Source organism: Balaenoptera borealis (genome assembly GCF_965194805.1).
Source record: "Balaenoptera borealis genome assembly, chromosome: 9".
Taxonomy (NCBI): domain Eukaryota; kingdom Metazoa; phylum Chordata; class Mammalia; order Artiodactyla; family Balaenopteridae; genus Balaenoptera; species Balaenoptera borealis.
This window is the reverse complement of record NC_138873.1, coordinates 14,334,892-14,356,479: the sequence shown is the minus strand read 5'-3', so window position 1 is coordinate 14,356,479 and position 21,588 is coordinate 14,334,892. Positions and strand designations below refer to the sequence as shown.

Genomic DNA, 21,588 nt, shown 5'->3' with positions numbered 1-21,588 from the left:
TTTTTATACAAGAAATACAGGCATGTGAAAAAGCAGAGGTAGAGTTGGGACACCTGAATAAGAAAACTGAAAAACTAACCAAAACCTATTTCTATATGATAAGAAGAGAGAAATTACATTGATTTAGTAATAATATGCCAAGAAAAACTAAAGACTGCGAAAGCAAACAAAGTAACCCCCTCAAAGCAGGTCAAGCCAGTGCCAAAGTAAACAGAAACATATACCCTATCTTACATATATAGGAAATACATACCCTATCTACTATACTCAAAGCAAATATTCAGTTTCTAGCATGTAGAAAGGCCTTGGGGACCATATCCTCTGGATGAGTGATGGAAAAGAGATGATGGGTTGGAAAAAGAAACAGCAATACATATAGAAGTTGATCAAGAAGCGTGTGGGAAACCTCTACAGGTAACGTCAGCGTAAGACAGAACAAGAGCCTCAAAATAACGTTAATATGTACTTTTCATAAAATGGATTTCTTATCATGCTACAAAATTATTTAAAAACACACGGGAGGCAATAACACAATATTTCATTGATGTCTACTATTTTATAATTGTGGATTCTAATTTCGTTGAGAAGAGCCTTACATCTCTTCTATACATTTGCAACCAGTTGTGTTGCTTTTGTAGTACTCAGACAACTGCACTGAAATCGCCTCAACTAGGTGTGTAGTGGGAAGGCTTATATCATACATTCAACTGACAAATTGAATTAAACTTTAATTTAATATTTAATCTAAATTAAAATATTAAATGTATTTAATTTAATGTATTAAATACATTAGTTGATAATTTTGAGAAAATATATTCCCTTTAAGCTTTCCTCTCTATAGCCAACTCGCATCCTGGACCTCTTGGGAACAGCCTCACCAAAGCTTTTCAAGACTTTTCACTACAGTTTTTCATTCGGAGTAGGATTAGTTCAGTAGGACACTCAAGAACAACATCCTTCATTGTTTGGGGCTGTCCCGCACATTGCAGGACGTCCAACTCAGCCCTTCCCACTAAGGGGCTTCAGCGACCACGAGCTGTCCAACACCCCCCCAGGACCAGCAGTAAGTACCAGGAGGAGGGGCCGCAGTCGGAGGTGAAGGCTAACACAGATGTAGTGCTTGTGAAACGGTCAGCCTTGAAGGCAGTTACGAGCAAACACACCGCTGGGTTGTGGAAGCCATTCCCAGCAGCCCACCTTCAAGGCTGATCTGCCGATGAATCCCTGGGTCATCCATGAGCCAGATCCGAAAAGAAGCTCTTTCTTATTCCAGCTGAACGGCAGCTTTCTGGCCTAGACCACTTACAGCTGTGGGTTTGAGGAGTTTTCTTCACTCTCTTTTTCCTTCGAGTCATTCCCTTTGCTTTTCTGGTCAAGCTGCTATAGATGGAATGACTGTCCCAGGGTCCGTTGTCACATTCTTCCTTCTGGAAAAGACAAAAAAGAAAATGGTCTTACTTGAAGACTTTGTCCTCAAGCATCTGGTGAGCCTCAGCCTTCCACACTTCTCCGGGAACAGTTAGATGTGCCCCTCAGTGGAGGTCAGCGGCCGGGTGTGTGGGACCTTGGGCTGTGCTAGTGTTTCCTCTGGACACAGTCACATGCACACATGCACTACCGTGTCCATACCTGCATTCTTCCAGCCTGTGGAAGACTCCATCATCTGGAAAAGTGATGAGGGGTGGCAAGGGTGTTCCTGTGGGGTGGAGCAAAAAGGAGGAAGGAAGGAAGAGAGTGTCCAAGCAGAGAACGAGAAGGAGGGAGAAAGCAAGAGCAAGGGTCACTGAGAGCCAGAGAGGGAGAAAGGCTGAGATCTCTTGTCTGTGGGGTGTCCCGCTCCCCATTCTTTTCTGCCACCCGCTTTCTCCATAGACTCTTCCTAAAAGCTCCCAATGTTGGCTGCAAGATTCAGAATACGTAGAGGCTCAGATCTGCCAACAGCACGTCAAGACTGGATAATGACATACAGATTGTTTTTTTCCATCTTTGGGATTTGGAGCAGCCTGGGGAGTTGCAAAAGCCTGCCTTGTTGTAAGACTCTTTCTGAAGGCTCGCACTGTCTGATCACTGGCTCCGTGCTGCTGGGAACACTGGCGCAGCTGTCCAGGGTGGCAGGGACCACCTGGGATATGGAAATTACCGGGAACCCTGTTTGGCTTTTGCCAGAGCACCTGAAGCATTCTGGGAATTGGGATTTCTGTTGTTTCTCTCCACCAGCCCCTTAGGGGCAAAAGGCAGCAAACACGGACCACGTTTTTTGCCAGAAAAACCCAAAAGGAAGATGGCTGCAGTTGTCAATTACTGGCATTTCAACAGGACTGTATATTTATTTCGAAGTATATTTGCACAGCTAGGAAGCATCTCACAAGGATGAGATGATAAGCTGTGTTGGTGCCAAAACAGGACTAGAAAAACAGGCTTGTTCTGAGAATGGCTTGCATCCCGAGAGTCAGTGTTAAGAAATCCTTCCTCCACAGGCAATAGCTGCTCTTAAGACATTAATGCTTAAAAGAAAATAAGGCTTGGAATCCCTATCTCAGGACACGCTGTCCTCACACAGTAGGTTCTCAATGAGAGCATGCGGGAGGGAGGAGCCCACGGGAGGATGCGGAACCAGCAGCACAAGGGAAAAGCACACTCCCCAGAGCCTCAGTGCCAAGGCTCTTACCTCCACAGGAGAGGGCAGAGTGCAACGCAGGCCCTCAGGACGCCCGTGATTCCGCACAGGGTGCCCTCACCCAGTGCACGCAAGCAGGAGGAGCAGGTGCCGCCGAGTGTCACCTTCCCACGTGGGGACATGGAAGCTCCTTGGTTCTGTGGTTTCCTTGAAAAAGAATGGGATTATTGGTGAATGAGGCCAGCATCCTGGGTGGTAACAAAAAAGGAAACTGGTAGAAAACACATCATCCAAGTTGGATTAACTCAGCTCTGTGGCCTGGGCAGGTTCCCAGGACATCCAGCCAGACACAGGGCCTCTAAGAGATGCGAGGCTAGAATGTGTGTGATGACATGAGGCCAGGGAGAGGCATGGCCGTGGGGCCCTGGAGAGGCTGCCCCTGACCCCTCAACCCACTGGCACACACCTCCCGTGCCATCCGTTACCTCCTGGCCAACACCAAGGCCACTAGACATTTGCCCATTTTTCTAGTGGACACAGTCTTTCTCAGAAGCCCACACGGAACATAAGTAATCCAGCAATTTCTTTCTCATCCCACTGCCTGTCCACTGCTTACTCATTCTGTGCTCAATTTCCTTTGGATCAGAGCGCCTCTGGGTATCAAAACTACATTATTCTATTCTAGTGCCTGTAAGCCAAGAGCCTGACCATTCTGGTTTTGCTATTGTTGTATTTGTTTTAAATATTAGCCCTTTTCCACTCCAGGCAATTACAACTGTATTTACTGTAAGTTCCTCTGTGTGGGTGTTTTCCCCATTCCCAACCTACAGGCTGCTGTGTGAGCAGTAATTCATACTGCGTTACAAGTACAAAGTCGGGGATTCATAAACTTGGGGGCCTTTAACTTGAAAATACCAGTGAGGATGGGGGGAGGGGAGGAGAAGAAATATACTTATGGGTGGGCCAGTGCGCTCGTAAGACCAAAAAAAAAAAATGTTGCTAAATAGACGTACATCTTGAGAAAAATACCACGTCATCTGCCCCCTGCGAGATGATGCGTTTGGGTAGGTTGAGCTGATTTCTGCAGTGTTTACTTGATAGAACAGCCATCGTTGTGGTCCCAAGACAAGAATACTCCATCCTGCCCTCCTTTTGCTTTCAGTACTTCTCACCTCTTTATCACTCACCTTCCTCTGCTCCTTGGGCTGAGCTCACAACTTAAGTCAAAGAGTCAGGATTCTTTCAGTTGCAAGTGACAGAAACCCCACTAACACTATCTTAAGCAAACAGGGGATTTATGGATTCATGTGTTAGAAAGGACATTATGGAAGCTCTAAGGTCAAATGAAAAAAGTAAGAACCAGGACCTTATGACAGGAAGCAGGATTTCTCCCTTCCCTCCCCTCCCACCTCCTGCCTCCCCCACGTAACTATCGCCTCTGCTGGTCGCTGCTGGGCTCCATTCTGCAGGGGGAGCTCCACGTACATGGAAGTTGGCGCTTACAAGTCCCACATTCTCATCCTCCCGGTGCCTCCACCCTAGAGGAAGGAACTTCCGCCCACAACTTCCATATACAAGCTCAGAGAAAGCTCTGGTTGTCTATCTCGGGGCTAATACTATCCAAAAGGACAGAGTGACCTGATTGTCTAATTTCAGCCTTGAGTCTACCTGTGGCCCCGAGAGCAGGATTTATTACCAGAAGAAAGGCAAGAGGGGGAAAAAAAAAAAAAAACCATGCCTGGCAGTGAAAACCAGCAGTTCCCGGGGTCCTCTCTACCCTCCCATCATAAACCTTTCAGCTGAGTATGAAAAGTACGAAGTCCCCAAAGCTGACCTGAACTGTAACAGAAAATTAAATCCTACCTGGAAAAATTGCCTGTCAGTCACTTAGCAAATCACTTTTGCTCTCTCTGTGCCTCTCACGGAGAGGTCACGTGTCTCCTTAGAGTCTCCGCTATAAAACCGGATGCAGAGTCAGCACACTGGCTCAATTCTCCACTCTGCTCCATCCCGTCGAGTTTGCTCAGCAGGTTAATGCAGCTCTCTGCCCTTCGGACTCTTCATGTGAAAAGGAACACTAATGCCTCCTTCGTGGAGTTGTCGTTAGCGTTGGGGACAGGCGTGTCAGAGGAGAGGTGGCTGGTATTAACCATCACGGCCCCAAGGCGAACAGTGCCTTTCCAGGGAATCTGGATGACAAATCCTGGAAACTGGCTCCCACACAGGGGGCCACAAGAGTTTCCTAAACATGTGCTCTCACTCACGTACATTCCTAAGGAATTTTGCATGGTTGCCTGGACCGAATAGATCGCGAACTTCCCCGTTGCCGGGCGGGGGCGGGGTGGGGGGAGGGGCACTGGCTGAGTCTTGCGTCCCACGCACATGCCCAGCTTCCTGGACCTCATCCTCTTTGAGTTTCTCTCTCTCACTCTCTCTCTGCACATTCAGGAGTGTACACATTTCTGTCCAGCACCCTGAAGTCTCTGGAAGAGAAGGATCATATCCACCGTGTCCTGGACAAGATCACAGACACCTTGATCCATCTGATGGCCAAAGCGGGCCTGACTCTGCAGCAACAGCACCGGCGTCTGGCCCAGCTCCTCCTCATCCTCTCTCACATCAGGCACATGAGGTGAGGCGTCCTTGGGTTTCCCATGGGAGAGACGTAAAGAAATCAAGCCCCCAACAATATGTTACAGCTGGCCCAGGACGGGCTGATGCCTGAGAACAGATAACACACTCGGGACGGTTCCCGGCACATAGCATAAAGGCTGTGGGAGGCTAGCAGAGGGAGGCAGTAACTCTGTCTGGGGTGTGGGCGGGTGTCAGAGAAGCCTTCAGAGAGGAGAGGATACTTAAACGCTCAGTTTGGCGCATGCGCAAGATCTTAAGCCGGGGAAGAGTGTGCAGGGTGCAGCTCAGGGGAGGAGGGTCCCGTTTGGTTGTTCACTCTGCCCCAGCCAATCAGGGGAAGTCTGCGAGCGCACTCGTCCTCGGAAAGCACTGCGCACGTCCATTACTGTTCCTGTGCCGCACTCTCCTTACTTACAAGTGGAAATTCCAAATGAGGGACTCTGGGTCCAAACGCCTCGTGGCTGGTCAGCGTTGACTCCTCCATCCCTCTCAGTCCATTCTTGTCACCCCCGTTGCCATTACCCTTGCCCGAGCCACCATCATCTCCTCCTGGATTTCTGCCCCAGCTGCCTAACCTGTCTCCCTGTCTTCGACTCAGAGCCTTTCTAATCCATTCTCCACAGTAGAGCCAGTGTGATCATTCTGATACCAAATCTTATCACATTGCTTTCCTACTTAAAGCCTTGAAATGGCTTCCCATTGCTTTTAGATGAAAGTATAAATCCATTTATTTTGCTTATAATCCTTCTTATGCTCTAGCCTTACTTAACTTTTAGGACTTCCTGGTAGTCTGGGCTGTAGCCCTAATCAGCTGTTCTCTGAGTCTAGGGGGACTTCCGCTTCAGGCTGCAGATAGGCTGCGCAGCTGTTTACCTCCTCTGGGCTCACGTACACATCTGCGGGTCAGCTGATGGAAGCAGGGCACAGCTGGGAGACTGTGCATCTAGCTGCAGGCCTGAAGGTTGGCCAGGTGACTACCCTGTGTGCTTCTTGCCCTCCTTGTAGCCACAGGAGAGCTGGGACATGTTCTCCTCATATTGATGGCAGAGGCACAAGAAAGTGAGTCTGTTTGGGGAAGTGCATTTTAATCTTTTAGTTAAGTCATGTCCACGAACATTCCACTGGCCAAGCAAGTCACATGATAAAGCCCAAAGTCAAGGATCATGGACACATGGCACAGAGAGTGAATCTTTCTGAACAGTAAGCTAATCTATCATAGCTTAGATACGACTGCTTGCAGGAAGCATCTCCTGACCCTTAACACCTAGGTGAGATTTATACCCTGTTCTTCCTGATTGTTACTGCTCATTTTTTATCTTTCACCACCATTAGACTGTAAACTCTGTGAGGCAGTTATCACAACCCATTTTGCTTACTCTGTGTACCCGGTACCACCTAGCATAGGGCTTGGCACGTAGTAACTACTCAATAAATATTTTCTATAGAAGGATGATAGCAGAGGAAATAGAGCCTTTCTGTGCCAGAAGGTAAAAGTGGCCTTGTTTCCATTCTAAATGGCTGGCCAGAGGCTTAGTGGGTACCATTCCCGTGAACAGAACCCAGCCTGCAGGGAAGAGATGAAGAAAGTATCGGATTCTTTACTCCAGAAAGGCCACAACAGTGGTGAAGTGATGACACTCGGGCATGATGAAGTCTCTATGACCTTGTGCTTACACCAGAACCCCAGGAATGAAAAAGAGATTCTGCTTCTTAGTGGCTATGAGGGAAGGGCCAAGGTGTCTAGAAAGAGTTAGATTAATTTTTAAGGGGTCTTCAGACCTTGAGACTGAGTCAAATGGCAAGAAGTTCATCCCATCAAGGTCCCAGGTGCCTCCTTTTCTCGAGATAACTTTGCCAACTGTTAGCTTCTTGAGAAAATAAATGTATCTTTCTTTCTTTGTATGTCCCACAGTGCCTTACATGTCGTATATGCTCACAACATTATTCCTGAGTGAATGAGTGAATAAATGAATGAATGAACAAATTACCTGAGGTTTTTCCTATGAATTTGAAATTCACAAATGATGGCTTTCACTTGGCAAAGTTGGGGAGAAAGTGACTGCAGTCTCTGTTCTCAGGGAGTCCCCAAGAATCCCTGTGTCACAGATGAAGGACTCACATTGGCCAAGTTGAGTAGGTGACTGCATTTGGAGTACACATTTTCAGTCCTTTCTCATCCATTTCTTTTGATGAATATTACACAGAGGGAAGAGGGGGATAGATCAGAATAACATAACCCCCTACCAAATTTCCTGACCGAGAGAGTAACCTTCCCCTTGAAGAAAATGTATTAGCTCTACTCCAAGCTAGGAATTTCACTGATGTAGAAACCATGTATCACAGATGAGGGTTTTTTTTTTGTTGGTAGGAATTGCTGAATTTTCAAATCCATAAACTGCTTGTCAGCATTAGCCAGCCTAATTAGTTAATACCAAGTATATTTGCACTGCATATACAGGCCTTGCTAGTTTTACTGGCAACACGTGGCCAAGGGCAACGGCAGCGAGAGTTCCTGTTTGAATTGTGTGACGAGCTGGAGAGAAGTTGCTATTCTATTGCAAGCTTTGAGCTTTCTCTCTCTCACTCTGTCACACATACACACACCCACATACCAACAACAATATTATGGTGCCTCATTACAGCCAATCTAAATCACAGAACTCTGTTGTGTTAAGCTTGGCCCCAGCCATATGTTGTTATTCAGAGCATTTAACACCAGATTTCATCTGATGGTAAATGTGATTCATTAGGTTGCAAGAGGAAGACGGTGTCAGATCCAGGGGCATTTAAATTTAACAGCATTTTAAATTAAAACAAAAACAAAAAAACAAAATCCCACTGAAAAACGTAATTTAGGTGGTTGTGTTATATGGCCCTAATCACTTTGATGCTGTGTTTTCATGGCGCATCTCCAGCTAGGGCTGACTTTTCCCCTACTGAAAATGCAAATATTTTTTAGGATGTTCTTGGTCTGTCTACTCATGATCCATGATTCTTTTTAAAGAAATGTCAAGCTAGAGAATAGTTTTTTTTTTTCTTTTCCTGGTGGTAGTGTGGTGGGGACAGAGCAGAGATGTAGCTGGTGGAGGACAGGGCTGGGGGTCGGGGGAGGAGTAGTAAAAGGAGAAGCACCATTTACATGCATTTCCCTAGGTCCATCTATCCCGTATTTTCTGAGCATTTACCATGTTCTTGCCACTGTTGGAGACCTACAGGATGGACAAATTGCAGCCCTTCACCGAACTTGCACAATGTGTGTTGGGATGTGGGTTGGCAGTGTGTGTGTGTGTGTGCACATGCTTATGGAACAAGAATAAACATACATACAGACATACACACATAGGAGAATTTCAGGTTGTCATAGCGCTGGGAGAAAAACAGTAACATGAAAGCCAACGGCTAAACCTGCAGGGCCTGGAACCAAATGCCACTGGGGTCATGGAAGGCCTTTCAGAGGAGGTGGCATTCGAAGATCTGGGGGAAGTTCATCCAGGTGTGGGGACAGCAAGTGCAGATACCCTGAGTCTGGAAGTCTTGCTTTGTTTCTTTAGGGCCAGCATGAAAACTAGGTGGTTAAAGGGAGCAGGCTAGGGAGAGAGGCGGGACAAACCATGTCAGTTGGACCTTGCATAGCACGGACAGAAATTTAGATTTTATTCTGAATTACATGGGAAGCAACTGAACAGTTTGAAGCAAGGGAACTTCTTGAATGGTTTATTGCACATTTAAAAAGCTCTTTCCTGGAAATCTAAAAAAGAGGGGATGTATGTATACGTAACTGATTCACTTTGCTGTACAGCAGAAACTAACACAGCATTGTAAAGCAACTATACTCCAAGAAGAATTAATAAAAAATAAAGTAAAATAACAATCTAAAAATAAATTAATTAATTAAATTAAAAAATAAAAACTCTTTCCTACATGGTAGCCTATCTCATCTGTTCTCTTTTTAGGTGTAATTGCGATAGAGGGAAAGAAATTCACCTGCATAGTAAATCCTAAACTGGCTCTTTAAATAGGAAGAAAGGTTGGCATATCAGTGTCGCTGGGGTTTTTCTTACTTGCCCTTCCTCGGCATTTCAGCAGTCCCGGATCTGGGGATGGTCTAAAGTGGTCCTGTCTGTGTCTTCCCGCCCACAGTAACAAAGGCATGGAACATCTGTACAGCATGAAGTGCAAGAACGTGGTGCCTCTCTATGACCTGCTGCTGGAGATGCTGGACGCGCACCGCCTGCACGCCCCAGCCAATTTCGGGAGCGCACCCACGGAGGACGTGAACCAGAGCCAGCTGGCCACCGCCGGCTCAACTTCATCACATTCCTTGCAAACGTATTACATTACCGGGGAGGCAGAGAATTTCCCCACCACAGTCTGAGAGCTCCCCGGCTCCCTCCACGGTTCTGAGAATCCCTGTCGCACTTTACCCACATCATGCATCACTCTAGCCGACTTCTGCCCCTGCACACACTCTGGCATGCACCCAGCGCTGGCTTTCTAATATGGGTGGCCATTCATTTGCTCGCTCAGTTCTAAGTGGCACGCCTTCTTTTGGGAACAGCCAAAGGGATTCCAGGGCTACTTTCTTTGTAACAGCTCTGTCTCTCTCTCTCCCTTTGCTACCTTACTCAGCATGAGGATTCCCTTAGCGTTTCATGACTGAGCTCCATCTACGAGCTGGGCTCAGATGACTGTGCACTTTAGCTACTTGTGACCCAAGGCCTGGAGAGTGGACATTTCACCTCCGTGAATGTGAAGCACTTTTTAATGGCTCTTATTTAAGCATAAGCCACAGGAAAGAATTGAAAGTGGCTCCTTTAATTGCTGACTTGGAGAAAGCTAGGTCCAGGGTTCATTATAACATCCTCTTGTATTCCTATAGTAACATATCATTTTATTAAAGTCAGACCTTAAAGCTTCTGCTCTGTTGCGTGGCTGTAGCAGAATAGCCGGTGATTGTCCAACCACTTCCCCTATAGGAATACAAGATGCACACAGGGAAAGAAGAGCCCCTAATTGTCAAGACTTGGTCAGCTAAATACACTGCACCTTCAGATTTGCTGAATGCTTTACCGTTAGCTTTTGAGAGCACTAGGTATAGGTCATGGGTTCCAATTAATTCTTGCTTCCCATGGACCCATGGAAAACAGCAAGTTGATCCCAGTTAAGTCACCTCCACATACACCAGTTTCTTTGTGAGAGATAAATTCTTGTTTTTTGTTTTTTGTTTTTTTCATTTTATAAAAGAAAGCCCTCTCCCCCCCAGGACTTGCAGTAAATGGGCTTCAGGACCTGTTCTGGTGTGATCTCACTCTTATCAGCAGAGGGCGCTCTGCTCGGCTCTTCCTGGTGTGTAACTTACAAGGTGAATTAGTCAGGTGTAGCGCCCAGGCTATGACCAAGGGCAGTTTAAATGCGCAGGCACCCTGGTGACACTTTTAGCCCTGGAGCACTGGGCTTAATAGTAAATGTGCACGATTCTTGTAGGTACTAGAGACCAAAGAGGAAAGCAGGGCAGAAACTGGATAAAACTGTGAGGCTTGGGGTGGCGCTGCCACAGGCCGCAGCCGCTTAGGAGTGCTACTGGCAGACCCCATACTGCACTGCGGGGCTGCCCTGGGGTCCACGGGGCAGTCCTCCTGTTCCTCATCTCCCCGCATGGCCCAGGTTGGAGGCACACTCTGAGCCGGGGAGGAGGGCCAGGACTGGAGCGCTCCGAACTCAGGCTGCCTGGGGCCTGGTCAGACCACACCTGCCCTTGGTTGTTCAGAGCTCATCCAAAAATCAGGGTTTGGCCTTGAGGGGAAAAACAAACAAACAAACAAACAAGCTTCCCTAGAGTCTATTTCATTAACCTTCATAAGCCAAGAAAGCAAGACTAGAATTGGGCCACAGGAATCCTTAAACCTATAGGCTAAACAAGAGAGGCCTACGCCAGCCACAGGGCAGATTTCCCTGGGTCTTTGCTTCTCTAAAGCAATTATGGCTTATTTCCCCTTTTCAGCTAAAAAGAAAGTTTGGTTTCCTCTGGTGACCGCATTGTCTGTAACTCAAACCCCAGTGATTGATAGGCAATGTGTTAGCCAACAACCCAGCCAAGCTTCTAGGGCTTCTCTTGGGATGCCCGTTTCAAAAGCGGATTTCATCCATTTCCAATGACCCAATCAGTGATCACCAAAGGACTGGGAACCTGGGAGGGCCAAAAAAAAAACCAAGTTTTTTTCACAAGTGCATCTAAATTTGGGGGCAATTTTATGTATCAATATCTGCAGTAAGAATGTTTAGAACATAATTCTTTTGTTGTTTTTGTTTAAGAAGCACCTTATATAGTATAATATATATTTTTTTGAAATTGCAATGCTTGTTTGTCAGACAATTGAATGTAGTAATTCTGTTCTGGATTTAATTTGACTGGGTTAACATTCAAAACCAAGGAAAAATGTTTACTTTTTTTGTATTACTACCTTGTGATGTAGTCATTGATGCCTAAGGCCTGGTGATTATTCATTTAAATGAAGATCACATTTCATATCAACTTTTATATCCACAGTAGACAAAATAGCACTAATCCAGATGCCTATTGTTGGATACTGAATGATAGACAATCATATGTAGCAGAGATTATGCCTGAAAAGGAAAATTATTCAGGGCAGCTAATTTTGCTTTACCAAAATATAAGTAGTAATATTTTTGGACAGTAGTGAATGGGTCAGTGGGTTCTTTTTAATGTTTATACTTAGATTTTCTTTTAAAAAAAATAAAAACAACAAAAAAAATTCTAGGACTATAGGTGATGTAATACCAGCTAAATCCAAACAATAATCCAGTGGAGGGTTTTACATTATTCATCTGAGATGTTTGTATTCATGTTAAGATACTACTACATTTGAAATGGGGCAGAGAACACCAGATGGTTGGTATGTTAGCCCGGGAGTTTCAAGTAATTTTAAAAATCTCTTCTTATTTGAAGTGCCACTAATGGACAGCTGATACTTTGCCGCTGACATTACTCTTGGGTGTAGGGAATATGCTGTATTTTTTTCCCCCCACTCTGAGACAATTTAAAGTTTGAAAGCCATGGTCGATCGGGGTGGGGTGGGTGGGTTAGGGTAGGGTGGGGAAGTGGGTTTAGGAATTTGAAGAATGGGAAATATCGTAATAAGAGTCTTGAAAGTATTTTGAAGCAGATCAATACTGGCGCCTGGGGTATGCACCAGGGTTCAGTATTTCACTTGTGCCCTGTTAACCACAAATAAGTAGCTGTATCTGACAGCCATTCAGATACAATGGCAGCTTGAGTTCTAGGGAAGAACTAGTGGCATCTGCAGTACAGTCCAAGGAATAGCTAGTGGTCTGTGTTTCTTTTAGCCATTGCCTAGCTCCAGGCTTGCGGTAATGATTCTGCAATGCTGTCATGCAACAGAGAGGCTAGTTCATCCAAAGAGAAGACCCTACGTAGGTTGCAAAATCCAGCCCCTAAGGAAGTGTAGTCGTTGATTAGATTTCCCTATTAACCTTACAACTATCTTTAACCATGCCATATCCTATGCCTTTTGGGGGCTGAACAAATAAGGGACTTACTGATAATTTACTTATGATCCCATTAAGATGTTCTTGCGTTAAAATCTTATACACTGAAAGGGCCGTTGATTTAGGCCACTGGTTCATGAAACCAATTCCAAATCCCTTCCTATTCATACTTCCCAACTCTGCGGTGGACTGTGGATACTGGGAGTGATCACTGGGACCATAGTAATGTCTGATATTCACAGGCAAATTTGCTTCAGGAAGCTAGTTATTGGAAAGACGAATAGAGTCATACGTAGCTTCTGAGACAACCGTGATTCTCTTTGGTGCAAGTCTTGGGAGGATGATTCAGATGACACTGCACACCTCCGGGATGAACTCCCTGAAAACTTACTCTCAACTGGAGCAAATGACTTTAACTGTGGTCCCAAATATCCACCTTTTCATTAGTGTTATCTCTGTTTCTAACTGCAGTTCCTTTCCATTTGGATTAAAGTGAGTGTGGCCTCTTTCTAAGTCACTTAAAATTGTTTTCTAAGTACCTGCTGCCTCTATTATGGCACTTCAATTTGCACTGTCTTTCAGAGATTCAAGAAAAATTTCTATTCTTTTTTTTTTTTTTTTTGCATCCAAATGTGCCTGAACTTTTTAAATATGTAAATGCTGCCATGTTTCAAACCCATCTTCAGTGTGTTTTTACAGAGCTGTGTACCCTGGAAACCACATACAGCCCCATGAGCAGGTGCCTGAGGCACGGACCCCTTTGCATTCACAGAGAGGTCATTGGTCATAGAGACTTGAATTAATAAGTGACATTATGCCAGTTTATGTTCTCTCACAGCTTATAAACAATGCTTTTTGTGCACTACAAATTCTTCAGTGTAGAGCTCTTGTTTTACGGGGAAAAGCTCAAATGCCAAATTGTGTTTGATGGATTAATATGCCCTTTTGCCGATGCATACTATTATTGATGTGATTCTGTTTTGTTGCAGCTTTGCTTTGTTTAATGAAACACACTTGTAAACCTCTTTTGCACCTTAAAGAAAGTAAAGAATCCAGTGGGATGCTCAAGCACCTTAAACAATTTTCTCTACCTATTTGGTGTTCAAATAAAGAATTAAATGAAAGACGTTTGGTTTTTTTGTCAGCTCCCTTCTTGCTGGTGGTTCAGCACTGCCCAAGATCAAGGATCAAGGTGGTGACATGCATCTGTAGAGCACAGTGAATGCAGATGATCAGTCTGATGCCAGGCTCCCCTCCAACCCCACCTACCTCCCACCCCAACCCAGGCACAGAAGGGAATGTGTGGACCTTAGAATCAGGCAGCCCTGGCCATACTTCTTGGCTCCGGCACATACAAGTTTTATGACCATTGGTCATGAATTTTCAGAGCCTCTGCTTCCTCATCAACAAAATGGTGATAGTAACACCTAATTCACAGGGCAATTGTGAAGATTATATGAGGTGCTCATTGAAATAGTAGTTGTTTTCTAATGCTTGATCCCAACCCCTTCTTTGCGGGGAAGAAGAAAGAACGAGTGAATGGATAAATGAATGATCTGAAACTTACATAGTTGCTCGGAAACCTCTCCCCCATCATGCACGTGGAGCAGGAAAGTGGTTCATCCCCACCCCATCCCACCTCTGGTTTCCATTTCACGACTCCCTTCCCTTTGCAGAGATACCTGCTTATTCTCTTTCCCCCATTTTCTCTGTAATTTAACTGGTGAATTGGCAGGGGGAGTGGGGGGGGGGGAAGATAATGTGACTAATTGAGAGGCAACATAATTCGCACGTAGGCTCTGCAACTAGATTAGTCAGTTTGAATCCTCATTCTATCATTTATTGTGTGACTTTGGGCAAAGTAATTTCCCTGTGCCTCAATTTCTTCACCTGTAAAGATGGATAATAGTGCCACCTGCCTGGAAGTGTTGCTGTGAAGACTACACGGGTTAATTCACAGAGAGCATTTAAGGACAGCAGCTGGCAGTGCTTCTCCCTTTCCTGAGTCCTCTCCAACTGAGTGTCTGCACTCTCTCCATTATTAGGATGAGTTTAGTTTTTTCATTGTCTGAGTCATTTGGTTTCCAAGAAGCTTATTTTGTTTTCTTGTTCTATTATCCCTGCACAAGTTCTTCAGTCCAGATTTTCCTTGGTTTCCTCATATCTAAAATGTAAATAAGAACAATACCCACTTCATAGGGCTATTACGAAGATCAAAAGAGATAAATGTCTCAAGTGCCTGGTATAGGACCTGCCCATAGAAAGCTCTCAAAACATGTTAGCCATCATTATTATAATGGTTATTATGCTCTGTGAGCATTTACATTTAATGGAATCATTGATAGGATTGGATTTACACTTGCCATTTTGTTATTGCTGCTTTGCACATGTCTCCTGTCTTTTTCATTCCTCTATTCCTCCTTACTGACCCGTCCTTTGTTTTGGTTAAATAAATATCTTTAGGGTAATATTTTAATTTTTGTTGATTTTTTTTACTATTTTACAATTATTTTCTTAGTGGTTGCTCTTATACTATGTATCTTAACCTATCACAGTCTATTTTAGATTAATACTAACTTAAATTTGATACAATAAAATAAAACTCTTTGCTCCAATATAGCTCCATTCTCTCACTTCTCCTTCATATTATTATTATTGTCATATATATCTATATATGTTATAAACCCAACAATAAAATGTCCTATTTGTTGGCTTATACAACTTTATATCTTTTAAAGAAGACAAGAAGTGAGAAAATATATATATTTATAGACTTTTTAATATTAATCAACATATTTACCATTTTCAGGGCTCTTCGTTTCTTCCTGTGGATTTTATTCACATGTCTGGTGTCATTTTTTTTCAGTCTGAAGGAATTCTTAGAGTGTTTCTTGTAGGGCAAGTCTACTAGCAATGAATTCTCTGTTTTTCTCTGGTAATGTATTTATTTCACCTTCATTTTTGAAACATTATTTTTCTGGATGTAGAATTCTTGGGCATCAGTTTTGCTTTGTTTTGTTTTGAGCACGTTTGAGCACGTACCATCCCACTGCCTTCTGGCCTCCATTGCTTCAAACCTTCAGATGCTCACCTGTATCTGATGAGTCAGCTCTTCTTAGGTACTTTCAAGATTTTCTCTTTGTCTTCATTGAACAGCATGACTACGATGTGTTTAAGTGTAGATCTTTCTGTGTGTATCCTACTTAGGATTCACTGAGCTTCTTGGATGTATAGATTGATGTTTTTCATCAGGTTTGGGAAGTTTTCAGCTGTTATTTTTTCAAATAACTTTTCTCCCTCTTCATCTCTCCCCTCTCCTCTGTGACTCTCATTAAATACAGGTCAGCACATCTGACGTAGTTCCACAAGTTTCTGAGGCTCTGCTCATTTTTCTCTAATCCCGTTTTCCTCTCTCTGCTCTTCAAATTGGGCAATTTCTATTTACCCATGTTCAGGGGAATTGATTCTTTTCGTCTGCCATCTTGACTCTGAGGTTGAGCTCTTTCAGTCAAGTTCAGTTATTGTCCATTTCAGCTCCAGCATAAAACTTGAGTTCTTTTTTCTTATAAATCCTATCTTTTATTGAGAACCCGTATTTGTTGATTCACTGTTGTCATACCTTAACTCTTTAAACATGATTTCTGTTAGATGTATTAACGCATTCATAACAGCTGCTTGGAGTCGCTGTCAGCTAAATCCAGCATCAGGGGAGACACATAAACAGTTTCTTTTGACCTCTTTAGTCCCTGAGTATAGGTCACATTTTCCAGTTCCTTTGCATATCTCATAATTTTTTTATTGAAAGCTGAATGCTTTAGACACTATGTCATAGCAACTCTGGGTTCAGATCCCCTTAAAGTGGTTTGCTATTGGTGCTGTGTTCCACTGTTGCTTGTTTCTGTGTTTAGTAACTCACCTGGGTTAAAATGGTGAAATTTGTCTCTCCAACAGTATTTGGCCTCGGATATGTCTGCCAGGTTCTTAGATTCTTCTTCTCATTTTGGTTTTCGAGTCTGACTTCCGAGAAGCTGCCCCTGTGTCCGTATAGCTTCATGATTATCTAATGACTGAACAGACCTTTCCCAGCACCTGGATCCAGGAGGACTTTTATCCTTGGCTGATGAACCTGCATGTGGACCGGGGAGCACATCTGGTTTTCAGGCTGCTTTCAAGTCTGACCCAGCTTTTTGCCTGCAGGGTCAGACCAGCATGCGGGGGGAAGCTGGGCACTTTCCAGTCTCTGCTACACATGTCTGCAGCCTCAGCCAGGAAGGCACCTGCTATAACCACAGCAACAACCTGGGGCTATTAGAGCCTTAGTCTTCCCTGCTCATCCACCGAATCAAGTGAGCCACCTGAGACCACGGGTGGGGGATGGGAGAAGCCCCTGCATTCACCCAATGCTCAGCACTTTTTTAAGAGTAAACATCTCTCATATTGCTGTCCGTCTTTGGCCACTTTGCAGAGTGCTGAAATGGTTGTGTTTGTCAGTTTTGTTCAGCTTTATAGTTGCTTTTTGGAGCAAGGATTTACCAGTCTCCTCACTGGGTCATCCCTGGAAGCCCCCCTTCTCCACATACCCTGTCCGTTGTCTTATTATCCTTCTGGGGCTACTAAGGAACAGAGCTGTCTAGAGGTGCCATGTGTTTATTTCCAGTACTCAGCCAGCTTTGGGAGAATGTTTAGCAATCTGTGGAACTTTTAAATCTATCTGTTGGAGTTTGTCAAAGTTGGAATGCCTGACTGGGAGTAGATCCACTCACACACTGGCTCCAGATCACACTCTCCAGTGTGATATATTCTTAAGCCTTTGGGGACATTTGCATTCAGAATGGCCATATTTATTTAATTAATTAATTTTATTTATTTATTTATTTATTTATTTATTTTGGCCACGCCACGCAGCTCATGGGATCTTAGTTCCCCAAACAAGGATGGAAGCCAGGCCCCCTGCAGTGGAAACTGGACCGTCAGAGAATTCCCACGAACTGCCATATTTAGATTTGCTTCTCAAAAAATACAGAATGGATGCCTTGGGGCAGCAAATTTTCATAACTTTTATTATTTGGACTATGTGCATTACAAAGCTAGTTTTATGTTCACATTCATGGTTGCTTAAGAGTGCAATATTTGTAGCTACCACCAAAAGACTAGCACTAAGGCCAGGGGAGAGACATCCATTCAAGAGAGAGATAACATTTTCTAACAGAACTGTCTACAGATAATCTGGGACACCTGGTTGAAGGTACGGGTGGGGTGAATTCCTTGCAGCGGAAAACATCTCTGCATGGACCGGATAACCTCCAAGCCAAATGTTGAAGAGATTCTCGCAGCAGATGGAATGATCTTTGATTTTCCTTTCAACCCTGAGTCCCAACACATGCAGGGTCACACACAGAAAAGTACCATTTTTGGGGTGCTTCACTATGCCAGATAACAGCTTCATACACATTTTTCCAGGTCATCCTTACAGCTATGATATGAGGGTAGATATATTATTATTTTTACTTTACAGATGAGGAAACTGAGCATTAATACAGTTACGTAAGTTTCCCAAGATCAGACATCTTGTGAATGGCGGACAGTGGATCAGTCCTCCTGACCTGAAACATGATTGGCACTTTCTAAACTGAGGTTTGGGCTTCCTAGGGGTTACTTAAAAGTCACAGAGTACATATGAAATTGTACTCAAGATCAGAGAAAGTGTTAATTTTTGTATTTAAACAAGCTTTCACATTTTATGAGTAGAAAGAAAAATTCCCATGAACTTTTAAGGCAAAATGTGACTCTTAGAAATACGGCACTTGGGCAGGATGCTTCATGTTATGCCCTTCGACTTCTGGAGAAATGTGTCCCCCTCTCTCACTAGTGGGTGGACCTTGGGTAGGAAAGTTTGAGAAACATTTCTTCTGCTAACGCCCCTGGAACTTGGTGCCAGTGTTCCTGGTTTCTGAGGTCACCCAGGCACCCTTCCTGCCCCTGGTTTCTGCCAGGAACAGTGGGTGAGCTGAAGAGTGATTTTTTTCATCTGTCCCTTGGCACCAGGAGAAGCTCTATTTCTAGCTGCTGACCTGAGACATTGAAGTCAGAGGCAGTGGCACCCTCACTGGCAGCAGGGCCTGTTTCAGTGTGACAGTACCTGGGTCAGGCTCACCCCCTTCCCTTGCCCCAAGACCAGCTCCTAGCTCACAGCCCAGGAACAGGACCATGGCCCGTGTCTCAGGCACTTGGTATCTGTGTAGAACTGACAAAATAGGAGCTTTCATCCTAACTAGATGAAGGTGAAAACAACAACAACAACAACAACAACAAAAAAAACACAAAAAAAACTGCAGCGAGGAAGCACTGGAGGCAAACATTTTTAAAAGTGATTTCGAAACGGGGTGGGATAACGTCAGGGGCCAGGCCAGCTAGGAGCAGAGGAAGGGACTCCAAAGCGTCCAGCTCCAGACCCTTTGCCAAGAGCCAGTCCCCCAGAAGGCCTTGGAACAGACAGTGCTCTGGGTGCCTTCCCAGACTCAGTGCTCCGCTAGCCCCTTCCGCAGCTCCGCAACCTGTCATCAGATGTCTTTTCACTGAGAAATCAGTAATTGTGGGGAAGGCCAGTGAAAGGTTTGGGAGCTGGCAAACATTTTACCGGCTGCATGAATTCAGGCTCAATGGGGTGTAAGCTGTAAAGGTTCCTGAGTACTTCCAGATTTATAACCAGAAAGAGCACGTGTCAATACCCAGGGCACCAGACCACAGGCTGGAGGGGAGGGAGGGACAAGGGCACAGCACAGTCAGCAGGGGGAGATCCTGCCACCGCCTCTGGGAGCTGCTCTGCGTGTCCCCCCAGTCCCTTAAGGACACCAGGTGCAGATGGAATCTGGGCCTCAACAACGGCAAAGAAGGCATTTCCTTCAAAATGAGGGGAAGGGCTGAAGGGGCCAAACTGGGGCTGCTAGATGCTTCACTAAGACTGGATTAAAAAGCTAGAGCTTTTTAAGAGCTAGAGCTAAGAACCCATTCATTCATCTTTGACTTTATTATTAAATATTCAGAAACACCCATTAACAATCCTTACAAGCCAATGTATTCTTGAATGCAAAAAAAAAAAAAAAATGTATATAAGGGAAAGCATTAGCAAGTTTATGAAAAGACAGGAGGTTTGGATAGAGAAGTTGGTTTTCAGTACTTGGCAGTATTGGTACCAACTGCTTCTAGCCCAGGATCACGAGAACCTGAGTCCAGGAAGTAGAAAGACCCAGATCCTGAAAAGACAGAACCCCAGGTGGCTCTAGGCTTATTCCTGTAGGAAAAGCTGCTGAGCTTTGGCCTTGGTTTGAAAAAATAAAGGAAAGCCTGTATCAGAGAGCTTAAAGCACTCTAGGGATTTTTTTCATTTATTTTCTATGATTTCATAGAGGCAGGAAGATAAAAGAGATGCCCTTTCAAACGTCCTGTGTCCCGTTTCCACTGAAGCGCTCTGACAGGTGAGTTTTCCCATTCCCCAGCTCCCACCTCTCTGTGGCCTTGGAGACACAAGCCTGCAGCAGCTGCCAGGGCCGTGTAGACCTCTGGGTACCACAAAGACCACCAAGAGAAGACACTGCTTGATGAAGCCCCCAGGGGAATGGTGCCAGGACCTCACCGAGCCGATAAAAAGGAGCCAAAACTCTGAACGAACAAGGTTTATCACCTGCCAAATTATGTCACCATCCGGGTCCCATACTTCCCATTCCTGCTGAGCTCTGGGAAGACACATGCACACTCTCTCGGCCAATGGGAAGTCCCCCGCCCTGAGAAAGCAGCTCTGCGGAGGGGCCAGAGCTTCACTTTTCTAATGGCGGTGTTCACAGCTTAGGGAACAAGGAGGACCGTTGACCTGGCAGGTGCGCCAGCTAGGACTCTGCACGCGCAACTTCTGAGAGGCCACAGGATTTATAGGACCCTCTATGCCTATTACTCGTGGAAGAGGATGCCATTTCCATTCCAAAGACAAACCTAACAGCTCTGGCCTCACCTCACCCCACAAAATCCAACAAAAAAAAAACTGGGGGGATAAAAGAAAGAAAGAATTCTTCATGGCTGCCACAGAAGTGTTTTCAGGGGAAGAATTCCCCAATGGCAGCCAGACTGAGGTGAAGGATTGTAGATGGACTGCTGAGCTGACCCGGTGGGGATGTCGTTCTGAGAAGTCCTGTCAGGAGAAGGGAGTCTGAAAGGCTCAAGGTCATACTTAGTGCAGCTCTCCCGCGAACAACTCCACTAACGGTGTTTGTCTTGGGCGACTCTATCTCTTGAGGCAGCAGACTTTTTCTGTAAAGGGCCAGAGAGTAAGTGTCTTACGTAATGTGGCTGGCAATAATTTCTCATTGGTCTGTTTTTGTTTTACAACCCTTAAAAAAATATGAAATCCATTCTAGGTCAAGGACCTACAAAAACAGGCCACAACCTGTAGTTGGCCGACATCTGTCTTGGCCCATAGTTTGTGACCTTTGTCAGGCATCATCAGGCCACAGGTCCCCTCCTCCTCACCCAGCTAAGAAGACACTGAGAGTCTGGGGAGGTGATGTCCTGAGGGAACCCCACCTGGTGAGGCAGTGGGAGGTCCTCGGAAATGCAAACCCAGGAGGTGCTGCTCTGTTTCTGCTGGCTGATTCTGGGGTTTTCAAGTTTCTAAGAGCTTTTCTCCCCCCCCCCCCAAAAAAAGGGTAAAAATGAGTGTGGGAAGAAGATGTGGAAAGCTCTTCCCAAAAGCCATTTCTGAAATCAGTGTGAAACTGGAATAAACAATAGTAAACTGGTCAGCAACACTGGCCCTGAGT

The 21,588-nt window shown here is 44.9% G+C and overlaps 1 protein-coding gene and 1 long non-coding RNA gene across 3 annotated transcripts in view; one reads left to right on the top strand and one right to left on the bottom strand.

Moving 5' to 3' along the window:
• Positions 1–10,544, top strand: part of ESR1 (estrogen receptor 1) — a 259,159-nt gene extending 248,615 nt beyond the window's left edge. For both annotated transcript variants that reach the window (XM_082405482.1, XM_082405483.1), the window contains exons 8-9: positions 5,066–5,249; positions 9,392–10,544. In XM_082405482.1, coding sequence (XP_082261608.1) covers positions 5,066–5,249; positions 9,392–9,626 — 419 coding nt within the window. In that variant the 3' untranslated portion in view covers positions 9,627–10,544. The remainder of the gene's footprint in view (positions 1–5,065; positions 5,250–9,391) is intronic.
• LOC309634970 lies at positions 3–4,904 on the bottom strand. The gene is made up of 3 exons (XR_014248541.1): positions 4,481–4,904; positions 2,669–2,824; positions 3–1,427 (listed from the first exon to the last, which is right to left on the bottom strand). It is a non-coding gene; the product is annotated as an uncharacterized lncRNA (long non-coding RNA).
• Positions 10,545–21,588: the final 11,044 nt, after the last annotated feature.